Consider the following 19,693-nt stretch of genomic DNA (forward strand, 5'->3'; position numbering starts at 1 on the left):
CGCGCTGATAGGCATGAAATAAATTTTTTTTAAAAAGAAAAAAAAGTTTGTTATGTTTGACTTCTGGAAACACGAGTCCGACGTGTGGTTTTTGAACATTCTGAACGTCAGATTGCTTCAGGCTGTACAGTGTGAGAACATGAATCGTGCGTTCTGAACTTTTAAAGTCTGCGGTTTTGTCACACAGTTTGAGCTGGAGCCAAGTACAAGGATTGAAAATATCGCACAGTGTATGCCCAGCCTTACACAGCTGTGCTTACAAACCAGCTTCTGTTTGTACCATGCAACGTTCGGAGCCACCGACTCAGTTTCTACAGTGTACAGCTGTGTAGATTTGCATGCAGTAGCTCAGTGTAGTGCAGACTTACATGCAGAAGTGCAGACGTGCTTAAAACAGTGTGCTTTAATCATCCAGTGCTCTATGCCAAAAAAATAAACATGTTTAATTTCTTCCGCTTACCAGGCCACTGGCAAAAAAGTGGAAATCCGACGAAAAGCGGACATTTTTCATTATTATTGCATTAGACAGCACACCCCTGCCTGCCATTATGCACTAGACCAGGGGTGGGCAATCATGTGCCATGAAGGGCCGAGACACTGCAGATTTTCCTTACAACCAATCACCTCAGCAGGTGATTTCATTAATGATCACTTGTCTCAGCAGGTGATTTCATTGACGATCAGGTGTTTATGTTCAGGGGAGAAGCTCATCAGCAATCCACCTGCCGAGGTGATTGGTTGCAAGGAAAACCTGCAGTGTCTTGGCCCTCGCTGCCCACCCCTGCACTAGACTGATCCGGGCACGTTAATCACTGGCCAACCGAACTGGATGGTCAACAAGATCTTGGACAGGCGTCATCGGTGCCGGAGCTACCAGTACCTGGTGAACTGCAAGGGCTATGGGCCCAAAGAGCGCTTCTCAGTAGGGTGGAGCCTCATCTTGGACCCTTCCCTCCTCTGGGACTTCTATCTGGAGCATACTGTTCATCGCCTGGAGGGTCCCATTGTGGGGGTGGGGGGGTACTGTTGTGTGCTGTCTTGGTTCTGGCCTGGTCCTGCCTTCTCCTTCTGTGTTTCCAGGTGGCATGCTGCGGAGCTGATTACCGCACATGCCGTTTATCAACTAAGCTGTACAACTATATAAACGCCGGTTCCACCTTCGCCACTCTACAGTATCTGGCTCCTCTATTTTCCACAATAGTATTTTGTATGTTCCTACACAAGCCTTGGTGCTTAGTGTGTTCCTACACAGCTTTTCAAGCCTTCCTAGTACCCCTGTTCTATTTTTTACTGTAAGCATGACAGCGCTCACACCATTCATCATCCCTAGTTCTGGTTCCATTGGACTGCAGCTCCCTGTTTCAACAGCAGCTCAGTCTGGGTCTTCATGCTCCAGGCCTTTTTTATTTTCGGCCTCCCATATTTTGGGTCCTCGATTCCATTTGGGTTTCAACTGTAACACTTTGAACATATTTAAATATTTGGGGGGTGGGGGGTGTGTATGATATGTCCCCCATATTTAGATATTCCAATGCAGCAATATGTTTGTGATGAAAAAGAGAAGAGTTGTGTCATTATGATGTGTGAATACAACTGCTTTGACTGCAAAGACAAAGTCTCCATACAGTCTCACCTGTCTACCATAACTTTGTGTTTAAGAGGAGCACAAAAATTTAACTACAGACTGCAAGTCTTCCAATTTATCCTGCATTCCTGTGTTGAAGCAGCAAGGCACAGGGAAAAAGGGTCCAACTTCAAATGGAGAAAGTGTAAAACAAACACAGCTTTAAAATAAGAAGTTTAAAATGTGTAATGATGCAAAGCATATACAGTACTCGTGCTTTCATCCCATAATGTAAATAACAGTAGAATAACACAGAATAGTCTTTACTGTCATTGTATGGGGGTGTACAATGAGATTGAGGGTGCTCCACCTGTAGAGCTACTGTACACCACAAAAGAAACAAGACATCTTATTCACCACAAAAAATTGCTTAAATATGAAATATGTACTGTATACTATATATATATATATATATATATATATATATATATATATATATATACACACACACACAGTAGTGTTCAGAATAATAGTAGTGCTATGTGACTAAAAAGATTAATCCAGGTTTTGAGTATATTTCTTATTGTTACATGGGAAACAAGGTACCAGTAGATTCAGTAGATTTTCACAAATCCAACAAGACCAAGCATTCATGATATGCACACTCTTAAGGCTATGAAATTGGGCTATTAGTAAAAAAAAAAGTAGAAAAGGGGGTGTTCACAATAATAGTAGCATCTGCTGTTGACGCTACAAACTCAAAACTATTATGTTCAAACTGCTTTTTTAGCAATCCTGTGAATCACTAAACTAGTATTTAATTGTATAACCACAGTTTTTCATGATTTCTTCACATCTGTGAGGCATTAATTTTGTTGGTTTGGAACCAAGATTTTGCTGGTTTACTAGTGTGCTTAGGGTCATTGTCTTGTTGAAACACCCATTTCAAGGGCATGTCCTCTTCAGCATAAGGCAACATGAACTCCAAGTATTTTGACATATCCAAACTGATCCATGATACCTGGTATGCAATATATAGGCCCAACACCATAGAAGGAGAAACATGCCCATATCATGATGCTTGCACCACCATGCTTCACTGTCTTCACTGTAACTGTGGCTTGAATTCAGAGTTTGGGGGTCGTCTCACAAACTGTCTGCAGTCCTTGGACCCAAAACGAACAATTTTACTCTCATCAGTCCACAAAATATTCCTCCATTTCTCTTTAGGCCAGTTGATGTGTTCTTTGGCAAATTGTAACTTCTTCTGCATGTCTTTTATTTAACAGAGGGACTTTGCGGGGGATTCTTGCAAATAAATTAGCTTCACACAGGCGTCTTCTAACTGTCACAGCACTTACAGGTAACTCCAGACTGTCTTTGATCATCCTGGAGCTGATCAATGGGTGAGCCTTTGCCATTGTGGTTATTCTTCTATCCATTTTGATGGTTGTCCATTTTAAAGCATTGGAGATCATTGTAGATCAGGGCTGCCCAAACTTTTTGCCTCCAAGGGCCAAAATGAAAATGTGACAATGGGCCGCGGGCCAAATATAGCAATTTTACTCATGATGCAGAAATAACTGTAACAATGTTGCTTTAATTAACATAAAGGAATGAATGTTTAATTTTTCAACTAAGTGCAAATCAAATGCAACAAAACAAACAACAAATTGCAACAAAATACTGCAAACTCGATCTCAAACTGCAAACTCAAACTCCACTAAACAGCAAACCACTAATCACTAGTGGTTTGCTGTTTAGTGGAGTTTACATCAATGTGTCTCACTAGTGACTAGTGAGACACATGAAGCTGATCTTTGCACATTATTAGCCTCTCAATGTTTGGTTGGAGCTGGCTAACTGCCAAGGTAAGTATGTCATCCAGGTGTGAGTCAGTCAGGGTACCTTTGAGCCTGGACTTGTTTAGGTTCATCACAAATAAAGGTCTGTTCACAAATGTAAGTGCTGCCCAACAGTGAAAGCATCACCTGTGCATGTTTCTTAATGTGTGGGTAGTTTTGTAGTGAGATCTGTGTGTAGAAATCCTTAAGACTCAGTGACATGAATTTATTTTTTAGCTCAGTATCACACTGAAAGTCAATTAACTCCATCTGAAGGTGGTCTGGGACAGAGTCTGGGCTAACACTGAAGGGTTGTGAGAACAATTCCGTATGTCCAGCACTTTTTCTGAAGTCCATAAACCGCACATCCAACTCCTTGTTCAGGTTGCTGACAAGTCCTGCATATTCACGCAGCTTCTCCTCAACCAGGTTTACTTCTCTCAGACTAGGGAAGTGAGTCATGTTTCCTGGAAACAAATAAACAGCCTAAGTTTTCACTACAATTATCAGCACAACTACCACATAAGCTCACAACAGTAAATGCAACAGTGCATTTCAAGTAAAACACGCATTTATACTAAGCGTCTCCCACACCACAGAGAACTCAGATGTACAATGGCGCACAGACATGACCTGCACGTACTTACATCAAGTATAAATACAGACCATTATATACATGTATACAGCATACGATTTTTATGATCAGTCTTACCTGCTGACAGATGTCGAGAGAGTAGCCCCAGCTTCATTTGAAAGGCCTTGACGTGATCATAAAGCTCGCTGATAATCTGCTCCTTGCCTTGAAGCTGAACATTCAATGAGTTAAGCAAGTCTGTAATGTCCACCATGAAAGCCACGTCACAAATCCAACTGTCTTCTGTAGGAACTTGGATGTTACTGTCCTTGGTCATCAGAAAGTCTGCGATGAGATGGCGCAGCTCAAAAAAATCTTTTGAGCACTTTCCCTTTGCTAAGCCAGCAAACTACTTGGTGGTAGAACACATCTCTGTATTGAGCATCGACCTCGTCCAAAAGAGCTCTGAACTGGCGGTGTGAAAGAGCTTTTGAGCGTATGCAGTTTATGATTTTAATGACGTCGCGCACAACGTCTCCAAGCCCGACTGATTTGGCACACAGCTGTTCTTGGTGCAGGATACAGTGGTATTGGGTCAGCTTACCTCCACATTCGGCAACCTTTTGAGACACCAGTGTGGCAAGACCTGCTTTTTTGCCAATCATTGCAGGGGCACCGTCCGTCGTGATCGCAACCATTTTGTCCCAGCTCAAACTGTACTTGTCCAATACTCGTTCAACAGCCGCAAACAAGTCCTCGCTTTTAGTCGTCCCATGCAGCGTCTCTATTCCAGCCAGCTCTTGGGAGATTTCCATGCTGTCACTCACTACTCGGATAAAAACTAAAAGCTGTGCTGAATCAGAAATATCCGTGCTCTCATCACACGCCAGTGAAAAAACTGAAAATCCACGTGTTTTTGCTTTAAGTTGTTCCTTAATGTCCCGGCTCATGTCTTCAATACGGCGTGTCACCATCTTGCGGGAGAGGCTGATTTGAGAGAAGAGCCTTGCCTGGGATGGACACACAAGTAACGCCGCTGTGGACAGACAGTCTTTGACAAACTCGCTTGTTGAAAATAATCTTCCAGTCTTGGTAATAAGGGCTGAGATTTCATAAATGGCCCGGGTCACGCTGTCCTGGGCAGAGGATGGCCGTGCTAGGGCACTTTGTTGTGAACGAAGTTTTGCTAATAAGTCACTAGCCTTCTTCTGACGTGCATCTCCTTGGTACAATGAAAAAGCTGCATGTTTTGTCTCGTAATGGCGACGTATGTTGTACTCCTTTTGTACAGCAACAGACTGATTACAAATGAGACAAACCGGCCTACAATTAATGTCTGTGAAAAAATATTTTTCCTCCCACGTTTGTTTATAATGCCTCTTGTCCGTATGCCACTTCCTTCGGTGCTCCATGTCCACTGGTTTAAGACCGCGAAATTGATGCTGTCAGTGCAAAGGTTCATGGGAAATCTTCCCAAATAAGTAAAATATATATTTTGTAATATAAAATTTTTAAAAACATATTTGAAAATAGAAATAGAACACACAACAGTGTGACATACCCACTGTGTTAAAATAAAGTATTTTAAAGACCTTCCAGTTTGGTATGAACAGCGCACCATGACTGAGAAGAAACTGTCCATGCAGCCCTATATAAAGCATTCACTTTGTAGGGAGGGACACAGGTTGGCTTAGCAGCTGAGCAAGAGTTATTATGTCAGCACGTCCCCGCGGGCCCCACTTTGGGTGCCCCTGTTGTAGATGAACAGTCTATAATTTTTTGCACCTGCATATAAGTTTTCCCTCTCCAATCAACTTTTTAATCAAACTACGCTGTTCTTCTGAACAATGTCTTGAACGTCCCATTTTCCTCAGGCTTTCAAAGAGAAAACCATGTTCAACAGGTGCTGGGTTCATCCTTACATAGGGGTAGGGATGGGTATCGAGAACCGGTTCATTTCGGGTATTGTTAAGAAATGATTCGATCCACCGACATCAATAAGCTTTGTGCTTAGCGATTCTGTCATTGGTCCTTCAGAGTGGCGGTTGTTTTGGGGGGTGTTTGTCAGGAAAATGATCATTTCTCTACATTGATTACAGACCCTGCCACGGGTCTGTAATCAACTTTTCTGCAGCACGGCTTGCTTTGAACCTTGAACCAATCAAAGCAGTGGTTCGCAGATTTAAGTAATGCTTCGATCTATTGCTTCGTTTATTCTTTCTTTCGCTTAATTTTCCCCCGCTAAAACCCTAAAGAGCATATGTCTGTGAATATTATTTACCTTTTCTATGTTAAACTGACCTGTTATGGTCTTCTGAAACAGTTAATAGATGTATTTTATAACTTAAAAATGGGAGCGATGCTAACGCGTTAGCATGTCTATGGCATGTTAAAAGTTAGCATTAAGCAGTTGCAGCTGTCATCATTTTCGGGTGCATTTGTTTTCAAATTGTAATATTTCTTAAATTTATTTTTGTTTATATATTAATAATCTAATGATTATTATATATAATATACTTATTATATACAATTTTAGAGAAAGAGACAAAAAGAACCTGAATAGAAACACAACAGGAAATATAAAACCAACTAACAATGAACATACATACGATAAATACATACATACATACAGAAATAAATAAGTGTTTCCTGTGAACACCTAGTGACTCCTACACCTCCATTTCATCCCTGCCTCATTTAAGTTTAATGAGAGTTTTTTTTTTTCGGTCAAACCATATTTTCAATGTTAATTTCTTCAGTGATTTCCTCCAGAACTATCTGCCGAACTAGAAAACTGCTGCATCCTAGTAAGAGCAGAATACTACTGGAATGAATTTGAATAAGGAAAGTTGTTTTTTTTCCCTCACTAAATGGATGCTGCACTCACTCCAGTTTATCGTCTGGAATAGTCCCAGATTGCATTTCAGAGCTTCTAGAATTGAAACATTTTTGTGTGGGTGGTGTTGGAGGGTAATTTTGGGTTTCAGCTTTTTTGTTTTTCACCACTTTCATCCCTAAATATGTCAATCGTGAGTCACTTTTGTGCGGCTTGAAGTTACTAACTGGGACTCCTGTCTTGTTGCGAGAAAGAAACGAGAATTGTCCTCCGTTCTGTTCACACAGCTCCAAATGTTGTGTGGCTCTCTGACGAGTCAAGTTAGAACGACAGAATCCAGTCTGAATTAATAACTTCAAAGGGAAGCACCATTTTGTTTATTTTTATTTATGTCCAGAAATCAAGAATACAGTGACCAATTTCATATTTATTTACTTTAAGACTCAATGAAATACATAGAAAACCTGTAAAGCCTACTTTTAGTACAAAATTCACGAGGTATCAATAAGGGAATCGATAAGGAATCGGATCGATAAGCAGAATTGATAATGGCATCGATATCGATAAAATCTTATCAATACCCATCCCTACATAGGGGACACCTGATTCACACCTGTTTGTTCCACAAAATTAACGAACTCACTGACTGAATGCCACACTACTATTATTGTGAACACCCCCTTTTCTACTTTTTTTTTTTTTTTTTTTTTACTAATAGCCCAATTTCATAGCCTTAAGAGTGTGCATATCATGAATGCTTGGTCTTGTTGGATTTGTGAGAATCTACTGAATCTACTGGTACCTTGTTTACCATGTAACAATAAGAAATATACTCAAAACCTGGATTAATCTTTTTAGTCACATAGCACTACTATTATTCTGAACACTACTGTATACACACACACACACACACACACACACACACACACACACACACACACACACACACACACACACACACACACACACACACACACACATATATATATGAATCCTCTACAGTTTAAAATGTGGCTGTAAACATTTAGGGCAGTGATTGTGAACACTGGATGAAATTGGGTTGGTTGCTGTCTGTCCAGGTGGGGGTGGGGGGTGAGTGTGTGTGTGTGTATATATCCATGGATATTTGCAGTACATACTTATATTTCTATTGATTTTATCAGCAGACAGTATCAGGAAAGGTCTTCACCTCGAGCCACAGTATTGTTTATCAGTGAAACCATCTTGTATTTTTCACATGACAATCTGCACCTTCGTAGACCTATATTGAAACCACTGTCCAATCATTCAGACTCACCTTGTTGTGGGCGACCTTTTCTTCCTCTCGTAATGGACGGCGTCAAAGAATGCAGCATTCCAAAATCTTAGCGTATGCCTGACAAAGAGAACAAACTTTACTGCAGCCTCACACAGATGACAGACCTCACACAAAATCAATCAGACTGTTGGGGATGTACCTTTACTTCATCCAGTTTCATTTACTATTGTTGTCATAAGCATGAACAGAAGGTGTCCAGTGCCCAAACATTCTGAAAATCTCGCCTCGGTCACACGGCACTAACGAAGAACACTGAAGCCAAAACGAAACAAGAAATCTGAACATACGTTGACTTTCAGAGACATCTAGCTTCGTTCCTGTCATGCTTGGCCCTGGCTTGGGGTTTAGGTCTTAGCTCTTGGGGTATTTCCTTTGAGATTTTCTGGTTTTACTTTTTATTAGGTCATATTTTATCATGTTAGTCTCAGTTTGGTTCTGTTTATTGTTTTGCTTTGTTTATTATTTAGTCACTGGTTTCATTCAGCGCCTCATTTAGTTTGCAGTCATTTAGTTTTTCGTTGCTTTTCCTTGTGCTACATTTTCATCACTAGTTCATTCTTTGCTTATCATTTATTGTGTAGTTTGTATTTGTTCACTCTGGGTCTTTTAAGTTACTTTAGCTTTAGTTCTGTTTATCACATTGGTTGTATAATGTTTAGTCACAGGTTTTTGTTATTTGTAATCTTCAGTGTTGCTCATCAGATTATGTTCCATTTGTCGTTTATTGCATTATTCAGTAGTCACCAGTTTTGTTTTCTGTTCATCAATTATTCTCTGTTTAACCAATACTTTGTTTTGCCATTTTATTGTATTTACTTTTCTGTGCCATTCAAGAACAGTTCCATTCTAGTTTTTGTTTTAATCATTAGTTTTCTTGTTTTCCCTTTTTGACTTGTCACGTTAGCTCTTAGGTTTGTCCCTTTTGTTTTGCTCACATTAATTATTTGAGCACATCATGTTTCTCACAGTTTTTCTGTCACTCACTTCTCTTGTTTTGCACCGCTTTGTTTTGCCCTCCCGCACTCTCTTGCCTTTCTTCCCTCTTCTTTCACTAAACCACACCCCTTTCCAGAACCTCCCACACACCTGCTTCACATCAACCTGATTAGTTTGCTCCTTATTAAAACCCTCACAGTTCCACAGCTCACTGCCTGATTGTTGACTCTGTTCACTTTCTTGCCTCTCATTCTCATCCTGTTTGCGTATTTTTTGACCTTGCTTGTGTACTCCGATCTCCGCCTCGCCATTACCTTGAACTCAGCCTGTTTTTTTTTTACTCTGCCTCTGTTTGCCTGCTTTGTTCCTTGACGCCATGTGTACGAATCCTGCCTGGTTTATGGAAAAGTCTCAGCCTGCACCATGTCTGCTACCTCTGCCTGTAAGTGTGACCTCTTGTGTACTGAACCCCATGCCTGTGTAACAGATAAAGCCTTTTATCCATCAAAACCAACCATGCCTGTGAGTCTGCATTGGCTTCCACCTGTTACCTGTGTCAAGCCACCTCACGCCCTGACAGTTCCTGCAGCTTGCACTTTGTCAGAATTTTCTGTTGAAAAATGTGAACGAATCCCAACGACAACTTCAATTCGTCCGTATTCCATTGTTGGACTGTCATCCAACTTTGTCCAACCTCCCAAGTCTGACATCTTGCATGAATGCTGACGATATCTGAACGGACAAAATAACTAAAGATCCGACGAGTTGAACATGGAACATTGTCATACAGAAACGATAGCAGCAAGAACGTTTTATCAACTACTTTAACTATTTACGCACATTCCAGCCGTCTGTGGCTGGAAAGGCTGCGCGCGCACACACATTCTAGCCACAAACAGCTAGAACAGCTGTGTGCCACAAACGGCTGTCACACATTTGCATGTTTCATTTTGTTTAAAGTGTCATGGTCGGTGTTTGCTTCGTTTTTCATTTGTTAATTTGGTTTTGTTTTGTTCCTTTATGCACTCGATTTGCAGGTTTTTCAGTGATGGGATGAGTTCAGTCTCATTCTCATTGAATTTGTGACTTTTTTTGTCCTTCTTTCAGCTATCGTCGTGTGCCCTTAGCTTTCCAAGAAAATTATGTAGGTAAGTGGGAGCTCCCAGCAGTCAGTTTGGCTTTGGAAGAATGGAAACATTGGCTGGATGGGGTGGAGCACCCATTTCTGGTTTGGACTGACCACAAAAATTTCAAGTACATTTGTTCTGTTTAAAGGTTAAACTCAAGCCAGGTGAGCACAGTTTTTTTTTTTTTTACATGCTTCAACAGTACTTTGTCTTATCACTGTGGATCATGTAACATTCAGCCTAGTGTTTTTTCATGTCAATACAGTACTATCAACTCACCCAGGGAGGAGGAGCTTTCCATCATAGCAAGTTTAATGCTGCTATCGACCCACAATGAAAAATAATAGTAACGCACAGTGACATGGAGAAGTAACTTTAATCTGATTACTGATTTGGAAAGATTAACGCGTTAGATTACTCGTTACTAAAAAAAGTGGTCAGATTAGAGTAACGCGTTACTAAGTAACACGTTACCGGCATCACTGGTGAGGACACTCCAAGCGGATCTGTCACTCCAGGGTGAGTCGCACATTAAAATTCATTCATCACCGTTTCTGGTGGTATGCCGTGATCAAGGATGGGCTCAACTTTGTTGGTGCTTGCTCAGTGTGTGCACAATGCAAGACTTCCAGGTCCTTCAGCTGCTCCCGGATTCTCACATCTCCATCAACTTTGTGACAGGCCGTGGTTTCAGATCATGATTCTCAGTTCATTTTTGGGTTTTAGATGGAGTTTTGTCAGAAGATGTGCGCCTCGGTCAGTCTGTCCTCAGGGTATCACCCCCAAACCAACAGCTAAACAGAACAGTACAACCAGGACTTGGAGACGGTGCTATCTTTTTTTTAGTGTCCAAATCTTCCATTCAGTGGGATGAGCAACTCCTGTGGGTGTAGTAGGTCCACAATTTCTTTCCCCTCTCCTTCACAGGGATGTCACTATTCTGCTGTGTCTATGGCTGTAAGAGGAGTGGTGCACTGTGCATAATCTTTTTTCCACAGATGTCACCTCCCGTGGGCTTGGGCCTGGTTATGCTGCTCTCTGTGGTATCAGTAGGCTGCCAACAAGCACCAAAGGCCCTTTGAGGGCCCAGTGTCAAATTGGTTCCCCGGGTTATTGGTCCTTTCAGCATCAACAATGACCTCTCCCTTGTTGCTCACTTTTATCATTCTCACTCAGATGTTCCTGGAATGTCTGGTGACATTCCCTGGGGGAAGTTTATGTTCTGCCCTGGTTTCCTATTTTATTTTGAAGTTCACTCCTATTTGTGTGTTTCTTGTAGCTTTCGTCCTGTATTCCCTCTCCAGCTGTTTCATATTCTCATAACTTCCTAATTACATGACTCTCACATCCTGCCCCCTTTTGACAGATTTTCTTGAGCAGTTATGCCAAACCTTCCTGTGTTCTTGTCTTCCTGTTTGCTGCCTGACCCTTGTTTTGCTCCCTTGGGCACCGGTGCTTGGAATGACTGATCTCTGTGTATCTCCTGCCTCCTGCAGCATTACACCTATGTAGCTATATCAGCTCCTAATGAATGACTGGTCTTGAACTTGGGCTTGTGTCCCAGCCATTTAGACACTGGAAATCCTCCATATTCTTTGAATTGCTTCATGATGTTAGGGTTACACAAATCCCCACCAGTCTGAGGAACACTGCTTGACAACATTTCTATAATTTTCTCACATATTTGTTGGCAAACTAGAGATTCTCTGCTCATTTTAAATAAGAAAATTACAACCCCAATTCCAATGAAGCTGGGACGTTGTGTGAAATGTAAATAAAACAGAATACAATAATTTGAAAATCCTCTTCAACCTATATTCAATTGAATACACCACAAAGACAAGATATTTAATGTTCAAACTGATAAACTTTGTTTTTGTACAAATGTTTCCTCATTTTGAAATGGATGCCTGCAACACATTTCAAAAAAGCTGGGACAGTGGTATGTTTACCACTGTGTTACATCACCTTTCAACCTCCAGCAACACTCAATAATCATTTGGGAACTGAAGACACTGGCAGCATGTGTTGCTCCAAAACCTGGATGTACCTTTCAGCATTGATGGTGCCATCACAGATGTGTAAGTTGCTCATGTCATGGGCATGGTAGAGTTTTAACTTGCACTTATCGATGTAGTGACGAACTGTGTTAACTGAACTAACATCATTGTGTAAGAGCCTTTACACAATGATGTCAGTTTTTAATGCAGTGCCGTCTGAGGGATCGAAGGTCACGGGCATCAATGTTGGTTTTTGGCCTTGTCGCTTACATGTAGAAAGTTCTCTAGATTCTCTGAATCTTCTGATTATATTATGGACTGTAGATGATGGAATCCCTAAATTCCTTGCAACTGAACGCTGAGAAACATTGTTTTTAAACTGTTGGACTATTTTTTCATGCAGTTGTTCACAAAGTGGTGATCCTCGCCCCTTCACTGCTTGTGAACGGCTGAGCCTTTTGGGGATGCTCCTTTTATACCCAACCATGACACTCACCTGTTTCCAATTAACCTGTTCACCTGTGGAATGTTCCAAACAGGTGTTCTTTGAGCATTCATCAACTTTCCCAGTCTTTTGTTTCCACTGTTCCAGCTTTTTTGAAATGTGTTGCAGGCATCCATCTCAAAATGAGCAAATATTTGCACAAAAACAAAAAAAGTCTATATATCTTGTCTTTGTGGTGTATTCAATTGAATACAGGTTGAAGAGGATTTGAAAATCATTTTATTTTTAATTTACATTTCACACAACGTCCCAACTTCATTGGAATTGTGATTGTACTTTTTTTTTTTTTTTTTTTTTTTTGGCCTTATTATTAGACCTAAGTTGCCCCCGTCCCAACTTTTTTTCTTTTTTTTAATGTGTTGTAGGTTTTAAATGAAGTAAAGGATGTATCTGTATAGACAAAATAAAGTTGACCACACAAAACATGAAATATCTTGGAATCACTGTGGGTTTTAATTTTTCTTACCTTCCCAACATTTTATGCTTTGGGAATATAAATTTTTGTTCAGCAATATATTGAAATTACCAGATTGGCTGCTGTTTCAGGTGGGTGTACAGATACAGCTTTTCCTCTTTTTTTTCCACTGGAGCTTCAGACACTGCAGGGAGATGAAAAACAAAACAAGAAGGATCACAGCACAACTCACTAGTGCACATTTAGTCCAATCCATAGCAAGAAAAGAGGAGGATGAACGGCTTTTTAACAATGCCACCACTAATAAATATGCTATGAAATAAGGATGAGATTTGAAAAGAGGCTTGAGTTTGTCCAGTCCATTAAAATGCATGTGATCTTATTGCTTCCTTCTGTCAAAGCCAGCTTGTTTTTTTGCATGCAAAAACTCATTTGTAATGATGTCAAAAGTTGCATCTGTATCTGTGCACAATGCTGATGGAAACTTACAACAAGAAGGAGACATGTCAGAGATGAAGAAGTTGCTTAAAGTGCTGTGTTATCTCCTGAAGAAAGATAACGGCACAAAATGAAAGATGACTACCAGCACATTGTCCGAGGGGATCCATGAGCTCTAGATTGGGTAGTGTTTATAAAATAGGTCGCTGACATTTGTCAAGGGTGGTTATAAATTATGCAAAGTTTCTATAATGAGTTGGAATGGTGTGTGAGTCCAGAATGTTTTTGGAACCTTAGACCGCAACAGTTTGTAGAAGAAGAACTCAACCCTTTTATTTCCTGTTAATTAAGTCATTTTTAATGTGAATTTACTGTCTTAGTGAATTTATGAATTGTTTAGGTTGCTGTTATCATATACATTGTATTATCTCATATTCCAACAGGAATCTGCCCGATAGTCAGAAACCAACCCTCATGAGATACAAGAAAAAATAGGGCTGATAAATCATACACTTTTCCTATCAATTTTACTGCCCTGGAAACTGTGGCAATAAAATCAGGGTGATACAAATCTTAAAACAGGGAGATACAACAAAGACACTGAAAATACCAGGCTTTGTATCGCCCCACTTTTCATCCAATCAGGAGCCCCGATTTCTCGGCCCCAATCAATAACACACTCCCATTTTGTGTTACCCTGGTGACAAGTGCAGGATGCTGATACAGGATCCAGATCATTTCATTCAACCAAGATGTCTGATCAAGGTGAGAGAGTCTTAAGCCTGGTTCACATGACAGGATTTTAAAATTATCTTTAGGTTTCCAAAACCTGAGAGACCACACACGTGAAGATAACACACGCTGCGATATCGGGCCAAAAAAATCCAACATGTTGAATATCCCCGATTTGCGATCAGAGCGCTCCTGACGTCCTTCCGAGCAGATCAGAGGGCTCTGAACACACCACACATGGCAGGAATATCTGATAAGATTATCTTTAGCGTCATCACGATTGTCAGGGCGTCCTTAAGATTACAAATTATGAAAACAAATTATCGCTTCATCTTGGTAAAACAAAGTATTATATTCGGAAATAATCCTAGGAATTTAAGTAGAACTTTAATGCTAAATGATGCTGAAATTGAAATTGTAACTGAAACCAAATTTCTTGGAGTTTTTATTGATGATAAATTAAGCAGGAAAACTCAATTATGTTAAATTGAAAATCTCAAAAGCCATTGCAAAGCACAAGACTTTCTCACCCAACATTTGTTAGTTACGTTATATCGTTCTTGTTCCAAATATGACCTACTGCTTTGATGTTTGGGGAAACATAAAACAAATCCAATATTTTTATTACAAAAGAAAGCTATAAGAGTTATAAGTAATAAACCATATCGTGAGCCAACAAACCCACTATTTGTCTGTTTACCCATTTTGAAATTATGGGACTTGGATGATTATATCATAATACAAATCATCTATAAAGTTAAAAATAAACGTTCGCCTCAACATGTCCAGGAACTATTTAAAATGACGGAGTCCAGCCATAATTTGAGAGGAACATTAGTATATGATAAATTAAAGACCAGAACTACTGTAAAAAGTCATCGTGTTTCTGTAAATGGTGTAAAATTTTGGAGTAGCTGTTCTGCAGCATTTTTTTTTTTTTTCCCCCCCGTCTGCATATATAGTAATGGTAAGTGCCACACTGGCAGAACCATTTATGAACATTAATACTCATATATGCAATTTATTCTTGCAATACAGAAGGTATGTAGTGCATGAGTGAATGTGGAGTGTGTGTGTGACCACCATCCATCCTTCCCGATCAGCCTACAACATCCTACTCAAAGCCAAACGACAACTTCTATCAGGAAGGGCCGACCACCAAAACAACACAAAGACAGACAAGAACAAGAGACGAGTGATGAAGACAATAACTGTGACATGAGACACCGAGGAGACGGGGCCCCAACCATACAATATACCATGACAAACAACCACACATGAACAAACAGTGACAGAAACAGTCTGTTGTCTAATTAGTGAGCATCCATACCTTAATCTAGAACACCATAGTGTTAATCCCCTTAAGAGCACCCAAAAACTGAATTGTGGTGACGGCCACAAACATGCAAACATCCACACACAGAGACCCAGATCACAGCTAAATATCTGATCACTACTGTGGCTGGTGTGTTGGGCCAAGACTAGAGTACAGAACCTTACCATATGACATGGACCACTCCAGCACGTCAGAAGCCATGCGGCCGGCTGCGAGCACCGACGGAAAAGCGTCCAGGATGCAGGGCCCCAGGGGAACCAGGAGAAAAGGGGCAGTGGAAGGGCACAGGGGCCAGGAAAGGCAGCCCCCAGAGCCACCAGGCAGCACAGCAAACCAACAGGGGAGCGGCCCGACGGTGTCGGAACGCACCCGACACCACCCCTCCCCACGGAGGCACAGGGAGCAGCCCCATACCCGAGGGAAGCACACAGGGCGCCAGCATAGGCCTACCAATAGGGGGAGCCCCAGAACTACACCACCAGGGCCACGACCCCGAAGGCGGGAACAAGTGGCGGCAAGTACGGGGGCAAAGGAGCCACCGCAAACGAATCCAAAGCACAAGGTAGAGACCACCGAGCCATACGAGGGCGGGGCCCGGCCGAGGCCCAACCCCAGGGCCAGGAAGTGCACAAGGCCCCTCCCTGACAGCCAGGCCCACCAGCACAGCCAGTAGGGCTAAGTGAGCAAAGATAAAGTGTTGCATTAAAAGCAGGGCAAGAGACGGCAGGTGGCAGACTGCCGTGGGTGGCCACGGCACACCGCTGTGCCACGGCCTGCCCTGCAAACCCACCACCACCTAGTGACCCTGACTCTAAATTAGTGAAGGTATTTACTAAACGTGCAGAAATAAAGTGTTTGCATTAAAATTGCAAGGCAGGAGTGGCGGATGGAGATCGCAGTGGAAGGCTGCAGCACACAGCTGTGCCACAGACTGCCCTGCAAACCCATCCCCAACACCCTACCGCAAAACTATATGAACCCTATAATGTGCTACTTACAACCCAATATGTGCGTGCGGGTACTAAATTGGTGAAGTGCATTAAAAGGGTGTGACATGTGAGGCCCAACCCCAAGCAGCAGGCAGAAGGAGAGGTGCGGAGCAGGGAGCGGGCCTCATACACCAGCCCCACCGGGCCCCCAGCCCAACCCCAGATCCGGCAGAGGTGCCAGGAAAACCATGAGATGGGGGGAGGTGGGCAGCCCCGGAGGAGCACCGGAGGCCCAGGGAGGAGCAAACCAACAGGGGGGATAGGGGGCCAGGGAGTCGCAGATGGACAGGCTACCCCGCCCGGAGGTCCCCGAACCAGGGAAGGTGCAAGATGGGACCCCGGAGCGGCAGCCGAGAAGCCAAAGGGAGACAGGCGAGCCCCACAAACCCGGAGGGAGAGGCCGGGGCATGGGGCCACATACACCAGAACCGCAGGGAGAGGCACCACCCCCTGCCCAGGCACCAGACCCCAACCCACCAACGGCAGAGCAGACAGACCCAACAGAAAAGGAACGGTGGCCGCCAAACTCTTCCCTCCTCCCGCCACCACCTCCCTCACCGACGATAGGACCAGAAGCCCCGTGGCGCGGCACCTGGGCCAACCATCAGTGGGCTCAAGAGTTGAATAAGAAAAAAAAAAAAAACTGTATCAGTCTCTGACACCAAGAGTACCTCAAAGAACTGCAACCTGGATCAGCGGCAGAAGAGAGAGAAAAGTCAGTAGGTCAACAGTAATAGGAACAAATCATAATCTAATATTAATACAGGACAGGTGCAAGAGTGGCATTCCCTAACAGGCAAAAAGAAAATAATTTAATTTTTTTTATTAGACCTCCAAATTCAAATTAAATGAATTGATAAATAAGGACCATGTTTCATTAAATTTTGGTAATTGTTTTTTTTTTTTGATGAAGCAGCTATTTTTTCCATCGATATATATTCGGAGGAGGTTTGACCAGTGGTTAATATTGATTGATTGTTTATTTTTCCAATTCAGCAAAAAAAAAAAAAAAAAATTGGCAACAGTCAGTGCTACAAGTATAGTTTTAGATTGTTTCGTTGGCAGTTCAATAATTGTCGTGTCTCCAAGTAAACATAAATTAAGAGATAAGGGAATTCTATATCCCGAGATAGAGGACAATTTTTCAGTGACTTTTGACCAAAAACACTGGACAGGTGAGCAGAGCCAAAGGGCATGATAATAGGTATCAGTGGTGTTTAGCTCACACTGGGAACAAACATCAGAGTCTGAGAAGCCCATTTTATACATCTTATATTGAGTAATCTGTGTTCTATGAAGAACTTTGTATTGGATGAGTTGTAATTTGGTATTTTTTGTCATTGAAAATAGGGATGTCCCGATCCGATCACTTGATCGGAAATCGGCCCCGATCACGTGGTTTCACACTTGATCGAAATCGGATGTTGCATCCTGATCAGGAATCTGATATAGATTTTATCCTCATTATTTTGATCAGTGCTATTTCAAGCTCATTACTGCAGATTAATGGGCCTTTCACGCGTCGGAGGCATCAAAAATCGGTCTAAAAAGCATTATTTTCAATGACACGTGTTGTTTTTTAGAAGTGAAGCATCACGACAAAAGCTGCACTAAAGCAAAGCTTCTGACGGGAGTGTGCATTGCTGCTTGTCGGCAGGCTGTCGCGGTCAAAGTTCAACCCAATCTTTTTTTTTTTATTTAATTTTTTTTTTTTTTTATTGAACAAAAGAAAAAACATAAGTTCAACCCAATCCAACTTTCGACGCTTTGAGGTGTGACTTAGCTTCGCGCTGTCCAATAGGAACGACGCATCGGGCCAAAACACGGAAGACTAGTGGCAGAAACCACTGATCTGTACAAAACAGAAACGTGTCACAGGACTGCTCATTTATAGAGCAGTTTTCTGAAGAAAAATCCTTGGAAATGTTTTTTTTTGTTGTTGTTGTTTGTTACCTCAAAATTTGATTGTTTCAAAAAAGTTTAGAACACTTGTAATTAAAATAGCTAAATCAACAAATGGTTATTTAGAAACCTTTCATCTGTAAATTAAAACCACCTGTTTTTTCAGATTAGATAATTTCTTGTTTAACATAAGGAACCTTGGACATTTATTTTTTGACAAATAAAATAACATGGAAATTTGTACATTTTTAAAGTCTGGCAGATTATTACTTGATTGTTTAAGCTACCTCCAGGATAAGAGCACTGTTTAAGTGATAAACAGTGCACTTAAAGGTAACAATAAAGGTAATAATAAGGTGATTAAAATGAAAATATTGTATACGAGGTCTGTTAGAAAACTATCCGACCTTTTTATTTTTGCAAAAACTATATGGATTTGAATCACGTGTGATTGCATCAGCCAAGCTTGAACCTTGGTGCGCATGCGTGAGTTTTTTCACGCCTGTCGGTTGCGTCATTTGCCTGTGAGCAGGCTTTGTGTGAGCAGTAGTCCACCCTTCTCATCGGATTTTTATTGCGAGTAAAATGTCTGAACGATTTGGAGCTTTGCTGCATCAAATTTTTCCAGAAACTGTGAGAGACCTCCAGGTGGACACCATTCGGAAAATTCAGATGGCTTTCAGGGACGATTTTATGGGGATCACACAGATTAAGGAGTGTTATAGCCGGTTTAAAGACCGTGCGCCGCGCTCCGAGCGGTGACCGACAGGCTGAAATGACCAGATCATTTCCAAAGTGAAGGCTTTGTTGATCCGAGACATCGTGTGACTACCACAGAAATGGCAGAAGACGTGGACATCAGCACTTTTTCAGCACATTCCACTGTTATAGGAGTTTTTGTCATGGAAAGAGGAGCGGAGGAATGCGCCACAGAGCCGCGAATGGCGCGGGACAAAAGCACCTCCGTGTGGGTCTCACACGATGGCTTTCGGTGGCTTTTCAGTCGTGTGACTATCCGAGAAATTGTGGATGAGCTGGACATGCCAAAACATGTCCTGTGAGGCTTCATCACGGCGTTGCTTTGCGCCATGCGGCTCCGTCCCGACGCGCGAATTCTTCCGCTCCTCTTTCCATGACAAAAACTCCTGTAACAGTGGAATGTGACGAAAAAGTGCTG

General features: G+C 41.8%; 1 protein-coding gene across 3 annotated transcripts in view; it reads right to left on the reverse strand.

The window, feature by feature from the left end:
• The window catches only part of kiaa0513 (KIAA0513 ortholog), a 261,844-nt gene that overhangs the window by 76,845 nt on the left and 165,306 nt on the right, over positions 1–19,693 (reverse strand). For 2 of the 3 annotated variants that reach the window (XM_034175730.1, XM_034175729.1), the window contains 2 exons: positions 13,231–13,303; positions 8,116–8,193 (listed from right to left, as the gene is read on the reverse strand). In XM_034175730.1, coding sequence (XP_034031621.1) covers positions 8,116–8,193; positions 13,231–13,303 — 151 coding nt within the window. Of the gene's footprint in view, positions 1–5,370; positions 5,381–8,111; positions 8,194–13,230; positions 13,304–19,693 lie in introns of those variants that run through there. The other variant, XM_034175731.1, reaches the window with a different exon arrangement.

Source organism: Thalassophryne amazonica, chromosome 8 (assembly GCF_902500255.1).
Source record: "Thalassophryne amazonica chromosome 8, fThaAma1.1, whole genome shotgun sequence".
Classification (NCBI taxonomy): domain Eukaryota; kingdom Metazoa; phylum Chordata; class Actinopteri; order Batrachoidiformes; family Batrachoididae; genus Thalassophryne; species Thalassophryne amazonica.